The sequence below is a fragment of the Abramis brama genome, assembly GCF_963993115.1.
Source record: "Abramis brama genome assembly, chromosome: 7".
Taxonomy (NCBI): Eukaryota; Metazoa; Chordata; class Actinopteri; order Cypriniformes; family Leuciscidae; genus Abramis; species Abramis brama.
The window spans coordinates 9,688,338-9,711,598 of record NC_139969.1 but is presented as its reverse complement, the minus strand read 5'-3'; the positions used below and the strand labels follow the sequence as shown (position 1 = coordinate 9,711,598).

At 38.3% G+C, this 23,261-nt stretch overlaps 4 protein-coding genes across 5 annotated transcripts in view; 3 read left to right on the top strand and 1 right to left on the bottom strand.

Moving 5' to 3' along the window:
• The first annotated feature begins 325 nt into the window (after window positions 1-325).
• On the top strand, window positions 326-16,204 carry pask (PAS domain containing serine/threonine kinase). Of its 2 annotated transcripts, none has more exons than XM_084118643.1 (20): window positions 326-537; window positions 673-851; window positions 2,135-2,352; window positions 2,457-2,624; window positions 3,216-3,350; window positions 4,037-4,171; window positions 4,692-4,872; window positions 5,238-5,422; window positions 6,363-6,474; window positions 6,565-6,666; window positions 6,854-7,028; window positions 7,817-8,751; window positions 10,858-11,033; window positions 11,106-11,261; window positions 11,497-11,622; window positions 13,164-13,310; window positions 13,435-13,634; window positions 14,870-15,003; window positions 15,114-15,257; window positions 15,388-16,204. In XM_084118643.1, exons 2-20 carry the CDS (start codon window positions 683-685, stop codon window positions 15,570-15,572), a joined length of 3,783 nt encoding a protein of 1,260 aa, XP_083974769.1. In that variant the 5' UTR covers window positions 326-537; window positions 673-682; the 3' UTR covers window positions 15,573-16,204. The 2 variants fall into 2 exon arrangements, with proteins under 2 accessions (XP_083974769.1, XP_083974770.1); XM_084118644.1 differs by having other exon boundaries at window positions 328-537; window positions 13,176-13,310.
• The window catches only part of ncapd2 (non-SMC condensin I complex, subunit D2), a 116,339-nt gene continuing 100,211 nt past the window's right edge, over window positions 7,134-23,261 (bottom strand). The window contains exon 33 of the mRNA XM_084118639.1: window positions 7,134-7,148. The gene's annotated coding sequence lies outside the window, so the exon portion shown is untranslated. The remainder of the gene's footprint in view (window positions 7,149-23,261) is intronic.
• Window positions 16,263-19,387, top strand: mterf4 (mitochondrial transcription termination factor 4). The gene is made up of 4 exons (XM_084119370.1): window positions 16,263-16,318; window positions 17,086-17,464; window positions 18,548-18,732; window positions 18,921-19,387. The coding sequence occupies exons 1-4, from the start codon at window positions 16,292-16,294 to the stop codon at window positions 19,326-19,328; spliced, it is 999 nt and encodes a 332-aa protein (XP_083975496.1). The 5' UTR covers window positions 16,263-16,291; the 3' UTR covers window positions 19,329-19,387.
• Window positions 19,526-22,898, top strand: LOC311086467 (putative G-protein coupled receptor 148). The gene is made up of 2 exons (XM_084119371.1): window positions 19,526-19,861; window positions 21,126-22,898. The coding sequence occupies exon 2, from the start codon at window positions 21,229-21,231 to the stop codon at window positions 22,180-22,182; it is 954 nt and encodes a 317-aa protein (XP_083975497.1). The 5' UTR covers window positions 19,526-19,861; window positions 21,126-21,228; the 3' UTR covers window positions 22,183-22,898.

The following is a 23,261-nucleotide window of genomic DNA, read 5'->3' as shown; positions in this document are numbered from 1 at the left end:
TTGCTGGTTGATGAACATTGCTACAAAACAAAGTGTGGGCTACAGTAAAAAAAAAAAAAAAAAAAAACGTAACTAATGTAAAGGGTAGAAAAACTAGGACATAACTGAACGGAGAAAAAACTAGGTCACAAGAGGCAGCAGAAAATGCTGAACAACATAAACATTACCGTTTGGTCTCCATAGAAGCCACGTCCCTCCCTCTCTGTACGTTGATGCAACAAGCTCCTCCCACTGATGTTTTCTATTGGATAAACTCCCTGTCAGTTTCAAAATTCGCTTTTTTCATTCGCTCTCCCTCGTCTTCCGTCACCTTATTTCGATTTCATACGCGCCAAACATTCTAGGCCGCGATATACTTCACTCAAACAAACACTTCGAAACTACACTGTGTATGGCCATTTGAGAATTTTATTTTTAAGCAAGTGTCTGTTTTGTTATTTATTATTCAATTAAGTCGTCTAAAAGGAAAGAAGGAAAAATCCCTCTCTCTGTCTCCAAGGCTGCAGGCTGTAAACTGAAAGCACAGCAGTGCCGTGGGTGAGTCGCGCTCCCTACAATCATGATGTATTCGTTTATTATGCGATATATGTGATTAAAGCTTACTCGCTCGTCTCGAAAACAATAAGGTCGTTAGTTAGAATCGTATTTTTGACTGTCCACATTCATTTGAAGCTCATCGGGGATGTTGATGCACGGCCGGAGGAGCAGCCCGAGGGGTGACAGTGTTTGTGTTGCTGCTGATGATGATGAAGATGGCAGTATCAGCAGTATGATGAAGAGTGACTCCTTCTGCATGAACCAGTCCTTCCCCTCCGCACGCAACTGCACTCTCACCCGCATGGACGCATCAGGTGGGCCACGCAGCTTCCACACCTGTGCCACAATGTGTGGACTTATAAAATAATATGAATATATAAAATAATAACATAAACTTTATCAAAATCACAACAATACAGTATACAGCAGACAATAAAGTGTTACCACAAGGAAGATCTTTTAAGAGTTGTTGCAAAATGTTTTAGAAAATATGATTATGATCATATTTTTTTATTATGATTTGATTATGATCTCTTCTAAAATAGTTTGCTTTGATGATTGGCTTACTTTTGTTCACCCTCATTTTGTTCCAAAACTGTAAGCCTTTTTTCAGTAGAACAGAAAAAGTTGTTAGTCAGAATGACAGCCTTAGTCAACATTCACTCTCACTGTGTTGAAAAAATACTCTACTGGGCAAAAGTTTGGATTGGTAAGATTTTCTTTGTTTTTAAAGAAGTTACTTATATGGAAGCTTGTTTCTGCCATGTAAAAAGCTATTTAAAAGATAATTGTGACTTTATCTCACAATTCTGACTTTTTTGCTCACAATTGCTCATTTATACCTCGCAATTCTGATGTCTTTTTTTCCCCTTGGAAAATTGGACCTTATAACTTGCAATTGCTACTTTATATCAAGCAATTCAGAATTGCGAAATGTAAGCTTGCAATTGCAAGGAAGAAAGTCAGAATAGTGAGAATTTCGCAATTTCAAGTTAAAAGGTCCAATTCTAAGGAACAAAAAGATCAAAACAGATTTGTGAAATATAAACGGACAATTGTGAGAAAAAAGTCAGAATTGTGAGATAAAACATGGCAATTACCTGTTTTATTTTTTTATTCTGTGGCAGAAACAAGCTTCCGTACTCACCCAGGCTGCATTTATTTGATATAAAGGCAAAGCTGAATTTTCAGCATCATTACTCCAGTCTTCAATATGACATGATCCTTCAGAAATCATTATAGTATGCAAATTTGGTGCTCAAGAAACATTTATTATAATCAATGATGAATAGAGAGTTCATAAGAATAGCATTTTTGGAAATAGAAATCTTTTGTGACATTATAAATGTCATTACTCTCACTTTTTTAATGCTTTTTTAACTCTCACAAATTAATGCATCCTTGTTGAATAAAAGTATTAAGTTCTTTTAAAAAAACATACTAACCCCAAACTTTAGAATGGTTGTGTGTGTAATTAAAGTGAGTGGTGACTGAAGCTGTTCCAGTTCCACTGAAGAAGAAATTTAAATTGGTTTGGAAAGTTGAGTAAATAATGGAAGAATATTCATTTTTACCTGACTTGTTTCTTTTCCAAAAGGTGATTCTCATGTTGGTTCATCAGTGGCGATGAGGAATCTTCAGATTTCTGATCTGCATTGCTTCCAACCTGTGTCTCCGTCATCAAATCAAGGGTCTCCTGTGTTGGAGAACTCTCTGCTCAGACAGCTCATCTGTATCGCTCCAGAAAAGAGAGGCACAGCTCTCACCATCAACCCTAATAAAGCTGTCCTGTCCATTAACTGCACCACATCACAGGTATCAGACGGTTGTGCCCCTCAAAGCCCCTTTTCTGATTAAACAAAGGCCTACACTACATTATATTGGTCATTTTAATGACTTCTTTCTCTCTTTTTTGCAAGGTTTTGGATGCAAATGAACATGCTTCTAAGCTGTTTGATTGCGTATACAGTGATTTGATTGGCCGGAAGCTGACCTCTCTACTAAGAGCCAATCAAACGCTAGTGGAAGTCCTGAAGGAGGAGACTCTGGATTCTGATGGGAACCTAGTTGCCATTTCTGCAAAAGTGGTATAAAACACTGCATTTGATTAAACAACAATTCACTTGGCTATCGCCCAACTTATTTGAGTCATGAATATATAATTTCTTCCATGCTGTACGTTTTGTCTTTAGCTGCGTCGAGCCAAACGGTTCCAGTTGTATTTCCACTTAAGCCTGGTATGGTACAACCTGTTTACAAACTGTTCTCGGCCTGGAATTCTCAGTGCTGGAAGAATGCGTGTAGTGTCGTCACCATTCAGGATTGTTCACTTGCCTGCTGCCTGGCTACCAGTTTCTCTGTAGCTGGCTAAGTGCGCTATTTGAGCAGCGTAAACACAAATTAATTCTAAAATTAAAAGCATTTTTACATCTAGTTACTATTTACATCACATATCATCTGTAAACTTTCGCGTTAGCAAGGCAACGACTGATCATTTATTTCATTCCAAAAAGCTGTTATCAGTCCCACAGTGGAAAATAAAACCATATCCATACCGACTGGACTGTATCCGCATGCAATGGAGTGATTAAGCAAAGAGAACGTTTTGCCCCCGACGGTGGAAAAGTGTCTTTTTGTTCTGATCTCTGCTTTCATGTGCTGGATCATTCTCTCCACAGGTGACTGCAGTGAGTTTGACAGGAGCTGAGTTCCCTGTGTCTGTGTGGCTTCAGATAACGGAGGAGCAGCAGATCTTAGAGCTCCTGCTGGAGCGAGTGGAGAGAATCACGGCACACGTGACTTTCACTCAAGATGTGAGATTCATTCCCTTGTGAACTGAAAGGTTTAATTAAGTTAAGCATAATGTTGATCATTAGTGTTATTTTCAAAAGAGTTTAATTGAAGCACACACTACCGTTCAAAAGTTTTGGGGTCAGTAAGATATTTGAATAAATTATCACTTTAATTCAGCAAGGATGCATAAATTGATCAAAAGTGACTTACACCGTGTCTAGACCAGAAGCAAGCGCCGCGACTAAAGCTAATAGAACCCATTATAATCAGTAATGCTGTCAACACTGGATGCGGTAAACGGTAAACTGATGTCCCGTTTTGTTTCTGATGTAGCATGACTGTTTTCAACATTGTTAATAATAAATGTTTGTTGAGCAGCAAATTAGCATATTAGAATGATTTCTGAAGGATCATGTGACATTAAAGCCTGGAAATAATGATGCTGAAAATTCAGCTTTGCCATCACAGAAATATATTACATTTTAAAACCTATTAATATAGAAAACTGTTTTTTTTAAATTGTAATAATATTTCTTTTAATTGTATTTTTTTATCAAATAAATGCAGCCTTTTGTCATCTTAAGAGATTTCTATCAAAAAAATTCTTACCGTCCTAAAACTTTTAGGGTGGGGTAGTGTAGTGTGCCATTGAAGAAAATTGTATTGTAAAGCTGAAAAGTTCCAGCTCCTCCTCCTGTTTCCTCAGGGTGGGGTCCTCAGTTGTGACGCCACTTTTGCCCATCTCTATGGTTACCACGCTGCTGAGGAGATGACTGGACTTTCAATCATGTCTCTTATGCCATCTTTACAGATTCCCTTCCACTGCAGGACAACTCCCAAGGTCATGATCATAAAAAAAAAAAAACCTCTAGGGAAACGGTTGTCATTTTTGCAATTTTGTTTAATCATGCTAGTGACAACAAAAATAACAGTCTGAATCAGAACTTTATGATTGGTTCTGTCAAACCAGCATTGTGCAACAGTGTTATATTTGTATTATTTATATACTATATAGTTTTTATTATTTTGAATTGCCTTTTTTTGTTTCATTTAATTTTTTTTAAATTTTTAATAATATTGTGCTTTTGTCATTTTTATTTATTTGTCTTTAGATATTACTATTTATGTTTTATTTATCTATTTAGTTTTTGTTTGTTTGTTTTTTAGTAATTGTAGTGCTTCAACTTATTTCAGTTGGTTGCCAAGGCAAAATTTCTAATTTGCGTTTAGTTTAGTTTTTTTGCCTCTAATATTTATATAAATTTATTTATATATACGAGTGTTTTTAATCATTTTCATTTAGTTTCATTTTTAATAACAATCCTATTGTGCACCTTTTGTTTCTTTGCTCTTTATCTCAGGTGTTGCGTATGCAGAAATTGTTTGTGAAAGCCAGGTCTGGTTTGGTGGTTCCAGCATGTGTCCGCCTGCAGGCCGCTGTGTCCTGTGGAAGATCACCGCTCCAGATGAATGGATCAGCACATCCAGAACCTTCTGATGGTTCACTCCTAAGCTCTCAATGGCCCAACCAAACTCCTTCAGGTCAGTCCTCTCTCGTTCACTGCAGTGCATGTAGAGTTTTAAAACTGTTAGTTTTATTGTGCTGCTTCAACAGACTGAAGTCACAAACACAGTCTATCTTAAGTGTGTTGTCTCGTACTTTGTGAACTGTGAATCAGATTTCTCTATATGTGGGGATTTATTTATAACCCAAGGTTGCTAGTTATAGTGCATTTCCAATATTTGGTCTGACATAAAGAAAATCTATACTACTGTTTCTTGTTGGTGTTTGTCCAATCTAATTAAGAAAGTTGCTGATAAATGTAATTAGATCTAATATATTTCGATTACATTTTAAATTGCTATTGATTTCATTATGATCAACACAGTGCACTCTTGTCCTGCAGGTGGTAAATCGTGTACGGGTGGTGTCCTGTCCCCCAGCGCTGGTGTGCTGTACTCTGGGTCAGTGTGTGTGTTTGCTCCCAGTAGCTGTCTCCTGACGCTCCTGCCCAACGGCACCATTCACAGTCTCAACAACCCCTTCAGCTCTCTGCTGTTCGGATACAACAGCAGTCAGCTGCTTGGAAAGGTAAAGATACTATGAAACATTCCCTTTTTTTTTGCCCTGTGTTGCTGGGATTTACTTTTTAGGGTCTGTAGAACCCTTTTAATAAAGATATGCTTAAAGGGATGGTTCACCCAAAAGTAAAAATTGTCATCACTTACTCACCCTCAGGTTGTTCCAAACTTGTATGAGTTTCTTTCTTCTGTTGAACACAAAAGAAGTTATTTTAAAGAATGTTGGTAACCAGACATGTGACTGTAGCCATTGCCTTCCATAGTATTCATAGAAGGCAATGGCTACCGTGACCTGTCTGGTTACCGTCCTAGGTTTTTCGCCCGATCGAAACCAAACCAGTGCAGAAATATTCTCTGGAGTCTGAATATCAATAATTGTCACACAAAAAAAGGTCGCTAAGGGGGGCCAAAACTTTTGAAGTGGGCGGGGCCACTTTTACAAAAATGGCTATAACTTGAGAACAAAATTTGATTTTTTTTCACCAACTCAGTGGGCATGTTCGACTTATGACCCTAGAGGTCTATAAGAATTTTGAAAGAAATCAGCTAATACGTTTTACAGCTCTGTAATCACATGGTGTTTCATACATCCACACAATATGCATATCATTTGATAGATCTCCTCACACTGAACAACTTTGCCTCAAGAACCACTGCTGTCAATCAAATCATTCATTAAATATTCACCATTATGCAAAAGTACAATTCTCTGGACACTCCAGATCAATAATTATGAAAACATTTTTAACTTTACCCTCTGGGTAGGAACAGGGTAATTTAGATAATGGGTATGGCCAAAAGCACACAAAAGCAAAGGACTATAACTGTCCTTTATAAAGGTAATGCCCTCAGAGGAAATATGCAAATTTAAATGTCAAAGCTGATCCAACCTGTAAGTGATGTGTTGAAGCTAGTTTACATACTAACAGCAAGCTTTTGCACTTGTGTAGAACGTCACATACCTGATACCAGCATTTTATGAGCGAGTTCGTGCTGCGGAAAGAATCGACCAGCCTGCATTTCATCCACGAGACGCATCAATCCCCTCTGACACGCAAATAGGTAAAGAGACGTGATGTGCTGTAAGGACAAACACTTTAGCTTGTGATGCTGTTCTAAAATCCCTTCTCATCCTGTCTGCCTACATCTCAGACCCCTGTAGATGTTCTGCTAGTGCTAACTGTCCCCCTAGTGATGTTCTAACCCTCACTACTGACATGCTCTCAACTAAGGACGACCAACAGGAGACGTGTAGTGAGTTCTTACTGTTATTGCTCAATACACACTTAAATTATATTGCTGTCCCTTAAATTATTTGTTTTTTTATTTTACTTTATTTTACACATTTTTTTTTTCCTGTACTGATTTGAATGAGACATTTTTGCTGTAACTGTTTTCATTATGTATTAACCAGTGTTTTGTCTCTGGATGATATGTGCAGATCCAAACACAGTGCTTGCTGGCGACAGTGTAATGGTGCATCTAGCCATGCGTAGGAGAGCGGGTCTTGGGAAAGGAAAGAGAATCTTTACTGGGACCATTGCTACACTGGAGAAGGAGAGCAATGTCCCATCAACCCTGACCTCACCTGCTGTCACCTCCACACCACTGAATGGGTTAGATATTCCACTAAATCCTCCCATTTAGTTTTTGTTAATGTGCACAGTTTAATAGTGGATTTCTCAAAGCCTGTCAGAAACATGTCCAGGTCATTTTGTACTTGAAAAAAAAAAATACTTAAAGTATAAAAATAGTAAAAGTACTAAAGGAAATGAAACCTATCATTATTATTATTATATTACATTTTTGCAGAATGACATGGTAGCATTTGTTGCTTGTAATTTTTTTGCGATTTCACTACATTTTCTATTATATGTAGTGTACCGTTATTGTCTTAATTATGAAAATTTCACTTTGTAGAAAAAATATTTTTTTTCTAATTGGCTTTCAAAAATAAGCTTCTTAGAATAAATAAATTATATTTAGATTTTGTGATGAAATATGAACTGGACATGTCTTTGTGTGATTCCCACTTAAACCTAAAAATATGTATCGTCTTTCTGTTCATGTCAAAAAATAAGACAGCAGCGCCATCTTCGATTCACCATCTGTTTTTTTTTTGTATTGTTCTGCTGATGAAACACTGCAAAAATATCTTTCCAAGAAATATCAGTAGACAAAAAATTCCAGACAGCATGAGCTGTGGAAAATTATAAGTGATCTAGGTCAGGAGCTTTTTATAGCGGATGTCATTGAAAACACAGCAAGTCTATCCCGGCTTACAGCCTCGCTTTCATACCTGTCATGGTGCTGCTCTGAATAAGCTCTACAGATCATAAAAGAAGACAATATATGACTAGTGCAGATTTCCATGATTTGACATCGTTCTTTCTTTTTATCTCAGGTTGGATGACACTACAGAGCTTTGCGATCAGATTGTGGATGTGACCACTCAAGAGTCTGAGTCTGACTCTGCCAACTCTACCACCGCCCTGCTACAGACCTTTGCTCTGGTGGAGTCCCTGGAGGTCCACAGGACCTGCCCTTCTGCTATGGTTTCCACTCAATGTGGCCCATTTGGGCGGCTCTTCACTGGGCGAGATTCTACCAAGGCAGGCCAAAACTCAAATCGTAAAGAAGCTCCAGTAAAGTCCTGTGACTCTGTACCACATCCTGAACCTCACACACAGGCCTGCCGGTGTTCAGAGCAAGCCCAGCTTCAGGACTCAAGTTTTGAGGTGATTTCCCTAGGCAGTGGGTCGTCATCTGGGTTCTGTGAGCGGCTTGTGGGCGGTTCTGGTCCGGAAAAGATAGATGAGTCTCAGCAGGGATGTCAGCTAGTGGAATCTGACAGCACCTTTCTGGATTTGAACTCTAACGGAGATGTCATTGTTCACGCCATGTCAGAGATGAACCTGAACGACGCACCTGTAGATCTTAACCATTCACTTACGTCATGTGACACTGCTGAGCTCCTGCGTACTCCTTCACCCTTCATTGTAGAGTCAGACACTGAAGCAGAAGCTCAAGTCTGCTCTGGGCAAGAAGCAACACAAGGAACTGCCCCATCACCGGAAGAGCAAGAAAGGCAAGCAAGCCCTCAGCAAAAGACTCTAGAGCAACTGCCAAAAAATCATATAACTAAAGTTTTGGGACAGTGGAATTCCTTTTCGGAACATGCCATTGGCCGAGCTCTGGATCTCCGGAGGGGGAGGGGTGGAATGCTGTTGCCAGGCGACAATCCTGCCACCTCCACTCCTAAGAAAGTCAAGGTGAACTCTTCCATTCCAGAGGGCAGGATTCATGTGACGTGCTACAACAGAGACGGAACGCCAATCGGTATGTCAACCTCTACCTCATCTGTTTATGAGGTAGAGGATTATACTAGGGACACACAGTGACCATATTGTGTAGAACTTATATAATTATTATTTTTTATTTTTACTTGCCATTAGTCTGATTAGGCCAATATTAGAAGCAGATAATATCAATTACGCTGCATTGAGTGGCAACTTTTTTTCTTCTATAATGACTGCTAAACTGTTCATAGCATTATACCAGTGCTACTTTCATGTTTAGTATCACTCTGTCTGTGGTCTTTTTTTTTCATACTGTAATTTTGAATGGCTAATTAGTGCCATCTTGCAAATTGAAATGCTTAGTGTTTTTTTTGTTTTGTTTTTTCTCAATACTAGTTTTATGGTGAGCATAAACGTTTTGATTTTAGGTGGCTAGAAAGGCAGAAACTCTCAGCTAAAGCAAGAAAACATTGACATTGTCAACAAGCACAATGAAATGAAAGACCTTTAAAATAGAGGAAATGGAGAATATTTTGGAACATTGGGAACTAAACAACATGGGAGCCCACTGACTTCCATTCTATACAAAATATCATCTTTTATCACCTTTAACAGTTTGCCTGCAATCATTTTCTGACAGTGTCAGAAATTTAGCATGATCATGATTCATCTCAGTGTGTTTGCTGCTACGACCTACGTCTACTGACTAATAATAATTTATTGCTTAACGGAACAATAAAAATGCAACAAGAAATGCCGTATTGATCAACGCTACATGGCGCTCTATTTGCAAGATTGCAGGGGCGTAGCTAGGGGGTGGCCAGTGCCTATAATAAGTGGACATGGCAACGATGCAAATGCTTGCTTGGTGAAGCAGCTTTACGAACATAAAAACACAGCAGAGTGAGACGTGAGCGCAACGGTCAAACATGTTCTTCAAGCTCATGTTTACATAGGAAAATAATGGAAAATTAGCGCAATGGAATGGAAAAGAAACTTTAAGGTTTAGCCAACAAAATTAACAAATATTACAGGTTATACCCTGCTCTCACACACACAGTAGCCTGTATTATTCACATATCCTGTGATAGCACAAAGAAATGCCCACCTATTTGCATTTGTTCAAATGAACATGCTTTTGCATTTTTAATAATGTTTTAAAAAAAAACGTTTAAACATTATTTTGCGGTGTTTACTAACATCTATAAGCCGTTTAATCGGTTATAGGTTACTCAAGGAGCTCTACCGGTGATTGATCGCGTTTGTGTCCGAGACTCCTTGTCTATGGCTAATGGAAGAGAATTTATGTCAGGCAAAAATGCAATCATGATAAGAACGATGATCCAGTGTTTAACCAGTGCTGTTTTTGAGATGCAGTCACATGAAATCCGTTTTATGTATTCCATTCCACATCCGGTTTAAGGTAGCCTATTACACATGTTAAGTGATTATCTCTAGATTTGAAGCTGGATTTTTTTTTTTTTTTTTTGCCACCCCAATAAAATCACTGGGTCTTAATTGGCAACCCCTGGAAAAAAGTTCTGGCTACGCTCCTGCAAGATTGGCATGCCAAGTAGGCCTCTTTTCCCTAGCCATGACCGCATCCAAATTCTCCTCTTTCACTTCCTCCTCTTTTTTTCAGCACCACAATTGCCAAAGTGCGATTCATCTTGCTCTATTTGTTTACCATTAGCATATGCTGATGACGTTTTATTCCTCTATACTAACTTGGGTCGTAGCCTATGATTCAAGAGGTGTCATTGTACAGTCTACATGCATGTCATACCGAAGTTTATTAGATCCGCATCATACAGTGTGATTTGTAATGATCTAAGTGAGATAAAATGATATAAACAATCAACATTTCTTATTTATTTGGCAAGTAGTCGTGTAATAAGCAGGATATTGTAGTCATTATCGCAAAATAAAGCCCTTCGGGTGAACCTTGCCTGGGCTTATTCTGAGATAATGACTGTACGTTATCTCTTACTGTACTTCATTTTTCCATTTCACACTGTGTACTCTTTCTGTATGCCATGTTTCAAAAGCACTATCCATCTTTTCTACAGTACATTTATGATGTTTCAGTGCATGAATCTAACTGATAAAGTGGTAATTTTCAGCATCTCTTTCTCACTCCGTGCAGAGGTGCAGTGTGATGTGCGATGGGTGTCCCTGTCCAGCGGCAGCTCTCTGGTCTGTCTATGGCTGAGTGGGAGTCATCTCTTACTCCACCACCAGGAGGCGCTACAGAGCACAATGTCTCCCACAGTGAGGACAGGAGCCCCAGAACAGGAGGCCTTTGCCTGCAGCCTTGCTGAGGTGATCTGCATGAGTACTTCATCTAGAAGACGAAATGATTATTTCTTAATCAACTGCTTTTTTCTCGTTTAGGCAATTCGGTCAGATCCTTTGCATTCTTCTGTGGACCTGGAGCAGTCCGGAGCATGCGAGGGTTATTTTGAGGAAAACTACCGCCCACTGCGCTCTATTGGAAAGGGAGCCTTCGGCTTTGTCTGGCTCGCTTCAAGACGGATATGTGGACAGGAAGTCAGTGACACTCTTTCTGCGCTCACTGCTGTCCATGCACTTATATTTATCCGGTTGAGAGATCATAACCTGATAATGTTGACGTCAGTTGTTCAAACCTTAGACAGGGTTCTTAAAAGAGGATGTTTACACACTGAGTCGTTGTCATTGCTGTAGGGTCCATTCAATCTTTTATGGACAATTATATGAGCTGCTGAAGAGATGTTGAATTTATGATCTCTCACTTCAATTTCAGGTGGTTGTGAAATTCATTAGGAAAAGTGCAGTGGTGAGTGAATGCTGGGTGGATGATCCTGATCTGGGCCGGATCAGTCAGGAAGTGGCCATACTGGTTCGTTTGCAACATCCCAATATCGTGAAGGTACACTCAGAGAACGGTTTGACTATATATTAAATATTTAGAGGTTTTTTTGCCAAAATAAAATGATCAAATATGGCTCCTGCTTAAATAAATTGGCCATTAAAGTTTCATGAAACCCCCCTGTTTTAGCCTGATCATTCACACCTCAGATTTGAGAAGAACTCCAAAAATTGGGCATTTTAACAACCATTAAAACACAGACCTGCAGCACACTCATTATTAAAATATGTATATAAAATAATATAAAAATATTATTAAAAAACAAGCAACAGAGTTGGGGGAATAAAGAATCATTTTTGGTCTACATTATTATCAGAATAATCCATCATGTCATCGGGTTCATGATCAGACGTACCACTGTATCAGTGTCCTTATCTGCACACATATAGACGATTTCATTTGAAGAAGACATGATGAGATATGTACGCATAAACTGTGCTGGTTCAAGTTTGGAGCAGGAGAGCATGAGAAATATCTTGTTCTGGTCCGGATATGAACTGTGATCTGCATTGCCAGTGTTGCAGCGTTCCACACAGAAACTTCTCTCATCCGCGCTCTGCATGCGGTTACAAAGTAAATATTGTTACAGTCATATTTTCTGTGTATTGGTAGTCAAACTCTAGTTCTGATATCATCATGGGGAAAATGCAAGCAACAATACTACTTCTATCCAAACACAAAGCTAAACAGGCAGAGGTGAACAAACGGTGCCAAACCGGTCTTATCACATTTGAATTCTCCGCTGTAATGCGATCTCATGCATAATACAGGGATTAAATGAGTCTATTCTCATGAGTAATACAGAGGAACTGATGACGTAAAATCGTACTCTCCAGCCACGGCAGCCAATCACCACTCCGAAATAATGAATATACCTCACCTTTTCGTGATGTTGGTTCAACTTTGCTTTTTAAACCGGAAGAACAAAATGGCAAAAAATAAATAAAAACACACCTTTCCCTTAATAATAAACACAATGAGTGCTATTGTTGTTTTCATTGATGTGCAACCTGTACATATGTTAACATCTCAAAAAATGTGTTTTGACCCTTTAAGTTTCCTAAACGCCACAGCAGACTAGTTTCGTGCTCACTTTTTGCATTACAACTTTATTCACTTATGCAAATCGGTTATTTCGAACTGTCCAATTCAGAACGCATGCTTTATTTATCTATGTAAATTCTAATCAAAACAATGTAGTTTATAATGTGTATAATGTATTGGTGCATAAAATTGTATGAATAAATCTTCCTTGGTTTCATTGTGATGAAACATTGTGCCTTTATTTGAAAATAATTTTTTACTGTACTTCTCTCATTTGCACAAAAAAAAGTCATTAAGAATTCTTTTTTTCTTTTTTTAGTTTTTTTTTCTTTCTGCACAGATGCATTAAACTGATCAAAAGTGATGGTATATAATGACATTTATGTTACAAAAGATTTCTATTTCACATAAATGAACATTCAATTCATCAAAGAATCCTGAGAAAATGCTACCGTTATTATAGCATGTTCTCTGTAGTTGATGTTTAGTGTCCTAAGTTTTTGCTGCAGGTGCTGGAGGTGTTTGAGAACGAGGGATTCTTCCAGATGGTCATGCAGAAACATGGGGACGGACTAGACCTGTTTGAGTTTATCGACATGCAGCCTAGACTGGACGAGCCTCTTGCCAGCTACATCTTCAGACAGGTGAGAAACAGACTGTGAGAACTTTAGCACAGAGTAGATGTGTTGGTAGCCAGTAGTCCTATTATATTCTGATGTGAGCTCTGGAGTAAAGTTACCTGATATTTCTGTATGTGTCTGTACGCAGTTGGTAGCCGCAGTGAGTTACCTGCGGGGCCAAAGAGTGCTTCACAGGGACATAAAGGATGAAAATATCATCATAAACTCCAACTTTCACATCCAGCTGATCGACTTTGGCTCAGCTGCCCTGCTGGAACCCGGGAAACTTTTCTACGTCTTCTGTGGCACTCTGGAGTACTGCTCACCAGAGGTGCTTCAGGGAAACCCGTACGTACCGAAACATCACACAGCCCGTCTCAGTTCCATCTGTGTCTTAGCTCGATAAGGACAGAATAGAGGATAGGATCAGGTGGTTAAGGGTGTGAGAAGGGAAACATATGGGTTATGTATTCATGTCTATAAAAAGCCACACATTAACTTCACAGGATGATATCGCTAAAGTCAACATTAAATCAAAATTGATCCTATTTATTGTGCATGATTCATCAAAGCAAGTCTTTATTAATTCTCCCTCAATAAAAATGTAGTAACTTGCTTACTAAACAAAATCCTGTTTGGATATTGAAATGGGTTTGAATATTCTGCTTAACTTGGAAATATGCAACATCACAAGTAAAATAAGGTTGTGAAATTAAATTTTAAGTTGATTTTATCACACATTTATAGTGCTATAATGGCTTTAACAAATAAAATTGACACCTTAAAGTCAGAATTTGCGATTAGTCTTTTCCTTATTGTAATTATTGTAATGTTACAGACTCGCTCTCCCAGTTTAAAACTAGATCAAAGACGCATCTCTTCAGCCAGGCATTCATATAATATTTTTAATCTTACAGTTCAAACTACAATCCGGCCTCTAGTTCATAAACGCCAGAGGAGAACTGGCCCCCGACTGAGCCTGGGTTCTCCCAAGATTTTTTTTTTTCTCCATTAGGTCACCTGATGGAGTTTTTTCGGTTCCTTGCCACTGTTGCCTTTGGCTTGCTCAGTTGGGGATATTTTGGGAATATTTAATTTAATTTTATCAATCAATAAATTCCACTAGAAACAAACCTTGTATTATTTTAATTTAATACTGTGAAGCTGCTTTGATACAATCTGTATTGTGAAAAGCGCTATACAAATATACTTGACTTGACTGGTGAAATGGCTTCTGGAACAAGAATAAATGTAGGTCGGGACTTGATTTTGTCCATCAATAATTGATTGGATGGTTGTGGTTTGCTATTGCTGTGATCTCAAGATGAAGGGGAAGTTATTTCGCTTAAAGATTATGAGGACACATGAATTAAATGTGAACGGATCAATGATTTGTAGTAAATTCTGCAATATTCCATTTTTAAAAAAAAATGTTATGTGACTTTAAGTGATAACTTTTAAAATGATGAGAATACAATCTTGCATAAATGTGTATGTGTTCACTCATCTGTGCTTGCATTTAAAGGTGAAATATGAGACCGCAAGTTCCATATTTCATTGTGATGTTTTTTTGATGTATTTAGATACGAGGGTCCAGAGCTGGAGATGTGGTCTCTCGGAGTGCTCTTATACACCTTACTGTTCAGTGAAAACCCATTTTGCAGTGTGGAAGAAACCCTGCAGGCCCGACTCCACCCTCCATGCGAGATTTCTACAGGTTTGAAGATCTGCTTCATCACAGAAATAAGGATCGACTAGAGACACGTGACAAATTCTGCAAATTGTGGCTTTATTCCTGTACAACCTGTTGCTTTGTTCTTGTTTTAGAGTTGTATGCACTGTTGGCTGGTCTTTTGTACCCAGTGGTTGATCAGAGACTGAATCTAGAGGAGCTCTTGGAGTCACAGTGGATACAGCAACCCATAAATCTAGCAGAGTACTCGTGGGGAGAGGTCTTTCCCTCCAGCAACGGTATTGGTTTTAGTTTATTTTTATATTGTGGCCTTTTATGCTACCAAAAAGATAATATTCAGCTCAGTCAAACATATTTGACTTTAAATCCAATGCTGCAGGTTTCTTACGATATACGATTTTATCTCAGAATCCACAGAGCATGTGGACTCCATCTCGTCATGTGTGCACCGAGCGGACGTCCTCTGCTTGGACCCCGAAAACAACCTGGAAGACACTCCTTTAGAAGATGAAGATGAGGAGGAGGATGAGGAGCAGAGGAGAACTATGGCGGCGCTGCAGTCCGAGCTGCTGAAATACCTCACCGACGAGTGAGGAACTGTTGTGAAAGAAACACTAATGCGTTCTGGCCAACTAATTATGACATTACATCTAATGTCACCATGAACACTAATGCACAATCTCTGCAGAACTCTCCGTCCACCTGCTGCTGTCCTTCTTGATGATATACCAGTCCGTCCAAAGAGCAAAAGGAAAGTGTGACTGGGAATGGAAGCAATCTGTGTTGCTAAGAAACAGTTTTATCTCTGTGTTTGGTGAAGGAATAGGAGTGTATTTATCAAACGTGTTGTGTATTTCACCTTTCATTGAGGTTTAAAACATGATATTCTGAGATGTAGAAAGTTCTTGTTGTTTGTTGTAATGGTGTTGAGCACAAGGATTGTCCTATTAAAACACATGGCACATGCGAGGGTTACCTGAGCTTTAAGATATTTGTTATTAGGCCTTAAGAGTTTTAAAATATTTTTAGGTTGATTTTTAACCTTTTAAATAATGAATATATTAATTAATTTTAACATTGCAATATTTATCTTGTGAATAAATTATTGGCATTTCAGTTTGCTTTGGCTGTCTGTTATTGGTATTATTTCAAATTGCTCAAAGGCTTTGTAAAGCCTCTATTAAAATGTTACTGTCACGGGAATTTCTTCAATAAAAATGATTGCAGTTTATAATGTCTTCTGTTGAAATATCCGGAACTTTTGAGCTCTGGCTGTTGTTGCAGCGCGGGTGTATTTTGACGCGGCACAGATATGGGTACGCATGTTTGCAGAAAACAGGTGAGGACGAAATGCTAAAAGAAATTCACACATTATCATGGAATTAGACACTCGATTGAATGTTTAACAGCTGCTAAGAAGCTGTCGCGATGCAGCCAACTATAACTTTGTATCAAGCAGATTCCGTGGTGAATCTGATTATAAAAATGGTTTAATAACGTATTTAATATTATAACAGTTTGTGATTGCTAGAAAATCTGGATATCCTAACACAACGTTAAAACTAAAAATACTTTTGTAAGAAACGTCTGCCTCGATGATTAGAAGTGCAAGGTCACAATCATTCATTCATACATCTAAAACGTCTCATTGTTTTTGCTAAATCTGATTAAAAATAATGTATAGCCCCTCAACAGTTACAGCATCTCAACATACACACATATGGGAGACTGGGGCTAAAAGTAAAGTTAATCCTGAGAAAAGCTGATATATTGTTTCAAATATATTTATCCCTGGTTTCACAGACCAGGCTTAAGCCTAGTCTCAGACTAAATTGCATGTTTGAGCTGGTTTAACTGAAAGCAATTTGCACTATATCTTAAAATATGTCGGTGCCATTGTTTTGTCTCAAGATGCACACCAGTAATGTTTTTTTTCCTAAGGTATGTTTTTAAAATCTTAATGTTTTATACTTAAATGTCCTAATTTTAAAAAAGGCCCAATCCTGGCTTAATCTAAGCCCTGTCTGTGAAACCAGGCCTCAGATTTATTGTCCAAACACTATTTACTGAATTGAACAGCATTTGCTTCCTCTCTCTGTGTCTCAGATGGTGCAATGGATGTGGAGATGGCGTGTTTGTCCTGTGGCTGCGAGCAGAGGTCGTATGCCGTTCTGCACCACACAAGAGCCCCATCTCGTGAATCCATCTCGCACCAGTCAGGTCACCCACAGTCCTGTGACCCAGCTCACTCTGTCCTCTTTGCTTGAGATGGGCTTCTCAGAAACTCAAGCCGAGGAGATGCATGAAGGTGCAACGAAGAGCCGTGGGAAACATGTTCCGTCTGTTCTGACAGCACTGTTGCTCCTGGGATTAAATCCCTCCAGTATCCTGAAAATAATGAAAAAGTGTCCAGAGGTATATTCACTTAAAGGTGCAGACTTACAGCAGCGCATCAATCATCTGAGGAAGATGGGATTGTTAGAAGGTGATGCATCTTTTCTGGTAGGAAATTACACTTTCGTTCAAAAGTTTGGGGTCAGTAAGATATATATTTTTTTAGATTAATACTTTTGTTCAGCATGCATGCATTATATTGATAAATACTGACAGTAAAGACATTTATAAAGTTACTTTTCTATTTAAAATAAATGCTGTTCTTGTTGAACTTTCAAAGTCAGTTTCCACAAACATATTGATCATCGCAACTGTTTTCATCATTGATAATAGTAAGCAAAGTTTTCTGTGCACCAAATCAGTATATTAGAATGATTTCTGAAGGATCATGTGACATTGAAGACTGGAGTAATGATGCTGAAAATTCAGCTTTGCCATCACAGGATAAAATTATATTGTAAACATGTTAAAATTTAAAACAAATAAATACTTTAATATTATTCAGCATTACTGTTTTATTGTATTTTCGATCAAATAAAGGCAGCCGGTGAGCATAAGAGACTTCTTATTAAAACATTTTATTAAAATTCTACTGACCCCAAACTTTAGAACGGTGGTGTAAATGAGTGAAATGTGAAACATTATTTGGAAAATGTTTACTTTGTATCAAGTAATATTTTTCCTTATTAAAATAAAAGATAAACTTTTATTAATTAATTTAACTATGATTTATTTGTGTTGAACAGTTTCTGATACATATTGTTCCAAAGCATTTTAAACATTAAACCTATGTACATTGCAAGTAAGGAGAGAAGGTAAATAATTTGTTTGCTCAAAATTAAACACTAATTTCTAATTCTAATAACCCTAATTCTTTCTCTCTTTTTTTGTGAGATTTATTTTAGCCATTTTTTGCCTTTATTGAGATAGGACAGTATAGACAATCAACAGTAAGCGAGGGGCGGGGGAAAGGTCCACAAGCCAGGACTCAAACTAAAGTCACCCGCATGCCAGAGCGCTGCCCACAAGGCTATTGTCTCCGACTATTCAGGGTTTTTTTTTTCTTTTTTTTTCTCATTGTTAAAATACATTTTGAAAAAAAAAAAAAAAAGTTCTCCATAGACCCCAGTTTGAAAGCCAGTCAAGTTAAAATCTGTCTGAAATCTGTCCACAGGCAGTCTTCAGCAGATGATCAGTCACTACCCCAAGATCATGGTCCTGCCTATCAAGAGGATAAACATGGTGTCCCGATTGCTCAGAGAAAAATGCCTCTTCACCGTCCAACAGGTCACAGACATCCTCAGAGACTCACCCGAGGTTTTAGAGGAGGATTTGGTCCAGCTGGAGTACAAATTTCAGGTACGACAGGTATCTGTAAGTTTAAACCATTCTTCACTAAAAGTTTGATTTTAGGGTAAACTATCCTTGTAAATGGTTTTCTTGTGCCTGTTGTGTGAGCCATTGCGGCTCATTGAAGTTGGCATTCGCAGGGCAGTGTTTGTTTTACAGTAGTTGCAAACTGACTCGCAGCTTGTTCCCCCCCGCAGTATGCATATTTCCGTATGGGTGTGCGGCAGGCAGAGATGTTGAAGGCGAAGGTGTTCAGGATGTCTCTGTCTGAGCTGCGGTGTCGTCACTGTTTTCTGGAGCGGAGGGGACTGTACCAGACGCCAGACAAGAAGGGCCAAACACTCATCGTCAACCCCCCGCTCAACGACGTCCTCTGCGTCTCAGAGGAAACCTACCTGACGCAGGTCGCCGTGGCAACTGTAGAGGAGTTCCATGTGTTTCGCAAACTGATGACGAGAGAGCAGGAGGAAGAAGGGAGGGAGGACGAGTACAGCAGTGATGAGGACGAGGAGTTAGGGGAGGATAAAGAAGAAGATGATGATGATGACGGACAGCACAGGAGGAAGCATCACTGGAACACTGGTTACAAGAAGGACAGGAAATGAGGCATTTTGTATTAAAAAAAACAACTAAATGAATAAACTTTTTCATTCAGCAAAATTCACCAATGTTTTATTCTTTGTGAGTGATACATGATGGTATCAGTTTTGCATAAAACAAACAAACAATGCAAACTACTAGCATCATTTGTTTATGGACTGGTGGTCATGCCAACATTTTTGTATATTATTTGTTTGTTTAACTCTTCCATCTCATTTATTGCTTTATAAGCTTTTAGCTCCGGATATGAGGTGCATAGTAGTGTCGAGGGACATTGAGGTAATAACGGTGTTAGTGTTGGTTTATCTGAACGGCCTGTCATGGGGAGGGTCAGCACAATTTACACCAAATGCTGAGTAACCATAGAGAGCTTTAAGAGTGTTAGTGCCGTGCGATGGTTTACGGATCTGTGCGCATCAGTGGAACGCCTGCTCTCTGATAACAAGGACAGAGTCGGGAGGTATTGATCTGGGGCGACATTAGTCTAATGGAGGTCTGGATGGAAGCAGAAGTTACTGCACGTGGATGAGTGGAACAGGTACGCGAGTCATTTTAACAGTTAATCGATTGTTAGTCAATACAACCATATTTCATTCTTCCTCTGTGAAATGTTTGTCTGTGAAACGGGGCTGAAACTAACAGAAGTGTTTTTGTGGACCAGGAATAGTACAATAGTACCATGTCACAAACACATAATTTGCATAGATTTGTTTTGCTTGTAACTCTTGTAAGATGAAATTGTAATTAGGTTTATAAGGCTCATTCAGTTTCACTCAAAAGTAGATTTTTATATAATTCATACTGTTATCGATATTAACCCTTTCATTTGTGTCTTAATGTTTTCATGAAAATATGAACATTTTCTGCATTTCTTTCTCTTTTTAAAAAAAAATGCAGTATTATCAGGAATATGTAAGAAAAACGAATTAACTTGTTCTAATTCGAGGTATATTGTTTGGACTATTTGTTTTTATTCTCTGTTCATCGTTCAGGTCCATTTACTAGAGACTGGAATGAGATGCTTAGAAATTCATAGAAATTACAATGATTTAAAAAAAAAAAAAAAAAGACTTTTATGTTTGTCAAAGTGTGTATTGGGAGAAAAAGTTAATCAATGCTTTATTTGATGTTTGATGGTTTTAATTTGTTTGCCGATTTTAATTTTAGTTTTTATGATTAATGTATCATTTATCCATCATTGGAAAGATTAATTCAGGCTATAATAACCATTTAAAGGGATGGTTCACTCAAACCTGACAATTCTGTCATAATTTACTCACCCTCATGTTATTCCAAACCTTTAGGCATTTCTTTCTCCCATGGGACTCCCATGGATATTTTAAAGGATGTAGGGACCTACACCATTTTGGTGACCATTGACTTCCATTTTAATGTAAAAAAATATATATATTCTAAGACATTTCTCAAAATAGCTTCTTTTATGTTCCACAGAAGAAAGTTGGAACAACATGAGGAGTAAAAGGGTTTTCATTCTTGGGTGAACTTATTCTTTTCCAGAAATTGGGACATACTGAAGTGATAGTTCCTATAAAAAATTGCCTCCTAATATTAGGAGGATGGACATTCTTATTCTATAGAGCTTTTGATTGGACAGTGTATTTGAAGGATGCGTCTCGAATATTTCTTGTATTACTTGTCTTTACTTCTCCTGGTTTACAAAAAATGAAACTGAATTTGCTTTTGTTTGAATTTTTTTGAAGCCTTATCCTAAGTTTACAGGTCATACTGTGTGTATGGTGATGTACATATTTTTGTACTCATGTTTTTTCTGTTTTCTGTAGGTAGAGAAGCTATATATGTGCTCCACCGTTCCAGTCTCAGCATACAGAGGAGAAATTGTTCTTCACTCCAACGCTTTCTCTAGTGCGTCATTGGACTTTAAATATGACTCAGTCTTTCATCGTTAACATCTCTGATGAATGGTACAGAATAATGGAGACCAGACATATGGATCTGTTCCTCATCCCCACGGTTCTGCTAACCTCTGTGACAATGCTGGTCAACCCTGTTCTGTCCATCTGCATTCTGTGCTTTCCTTCGCTACGCCAAGAGACCCGCTACCTGCTCCTTGCAAACACGCTCTTCGCAGACATGCTTTTCCTCACCATGAACCTTGCGATGGTCTCCTGCAACTCTGTAGGCCTGTACATGCCCCACTCGCTGTGTGAGTTTATGATGGTGAGCATGGTAATGACGTACAGCTGCTCTGTGATCACGGTCACAATGATGGTTGTCGACACATATGTGGCTGTACGTTGGCCTTTACGTTACAAAGAGATTCTCCCGCCATCTCGGGCCAAGAAGATAATTATGAGCATATGGGTGATGGCCGCAGTGTGTCCGGTCTCCTTGGTAGTGATGTTTGAGGTGGTGATGGGCAGGAACCAACCGAGACGTCCAGTGTGTTTGATCCTGATTGCGTTGCACTCGTTGGAGAAAATGAAGGTTGGCGTTCATTTGTACTTCATCATTGCCATCAGCCTCTGCACTGTTCTCATTGTGTACTGTTACATACACCTCTACATCATCACCAAGACTTCTGGGATATGGCGTAGTCGCTATTCCCGGGCGCGTATGACGCTTTTAGCACACACTCTGTTGCTCATGATGTATTTTGTACCGGCGTTAGTCTTCGCAGTCGAGCTGGCTCTTTTAAAGCAAGAAACCAAGGATGATGTGGTGGGAGTGTTGATTGACTTGGTGAATATGTGCATACTGATGTTGTTGCCACGCTGTTGCACTCCTTGCCTGTACATATTGCGCTATCGCGAGATTTACGAGACTGTCCAGCAGGTGTTGTGGAAGAAGAGACATCAAAGTCAGAGAAGTGCAGCCTAGAGGAGTGGACTTGAAGCTAGAGCAGAGCCAGCCTGCAAAATAACTGGATCTGGTTCCTCTGTTTTTGGAGGATTAATTTGCGGAAGAGTGAATTTAAATGACTAAACATTTAATATTTATTATTAATATTCTATTAAAGCATTTTTACTGTTAACATGAAATAATATTACATTTATTTAAATCTTTTTATATTTTCATTTGTAAACTAAAGATTGAATGCTATGTCCTGTTATTCATCATAACAAAACTATATCAAGTGCAACTGGGTGAATCTCACAAAGAAATGTCCAGGTTAAAAAAAACAACAACTAATATTTCTATATATAATTGTAATATCTATATTTTAATATTTAGCAATATGATATTTTCATGTCATTATATTTAAGCACAATTTCAATTTCCCCAAATTCTCATCATCATCATGTGGAAACAAAATTCAGTATGTATATATATGTGTGTGTGTGTGTGTGTGTGTGTCCAGGATAATCTTCATAATGACAATAAGATTTTTTTGGTATTACATATACATATTTTTGGTTTACATATATGTAAAAAAAGATATGGAACAGGCTTAGATGTTTTCATGCACATTATCCTTCTTTCTTTTTTTTCTTTTTTTATTTGTCCTCTTGACAGTTTTTTTTTGTGAGATTCTCCCAGTTAATGTACTGTATGTTGTTATTCATGACCACAATATTGATTCAAACTCTTGTAAGTACTGGTCGATAGTGCTGTTTTGTTCTCTTAAGATAAATAAATTTACATTACAGGATTTTTACATGATTGTGTCTTTCTCCAATTTCCTATATGCATTCAATGTTTAACCTGAGGCACTTAGTCCTCCAAGTTAAACAATCAATCAGTCCGAAAATAACAGTGTAAATGTTACGCAATAGTCCTGATTCTAGGAAGACGTATCAATATTTATGCCTTGGTGCAAAATCCCAGTGTCATTCTGATCCTTTTAGCTGTGAAGTGATATTTACCCATTTCTCTATCTCCACGGAAACCATCTACAAGCCTGTCTGTGACAGATCTGTCCCCTAAATCACTTACCACAGTCTGCGAGAAGAGAGAAG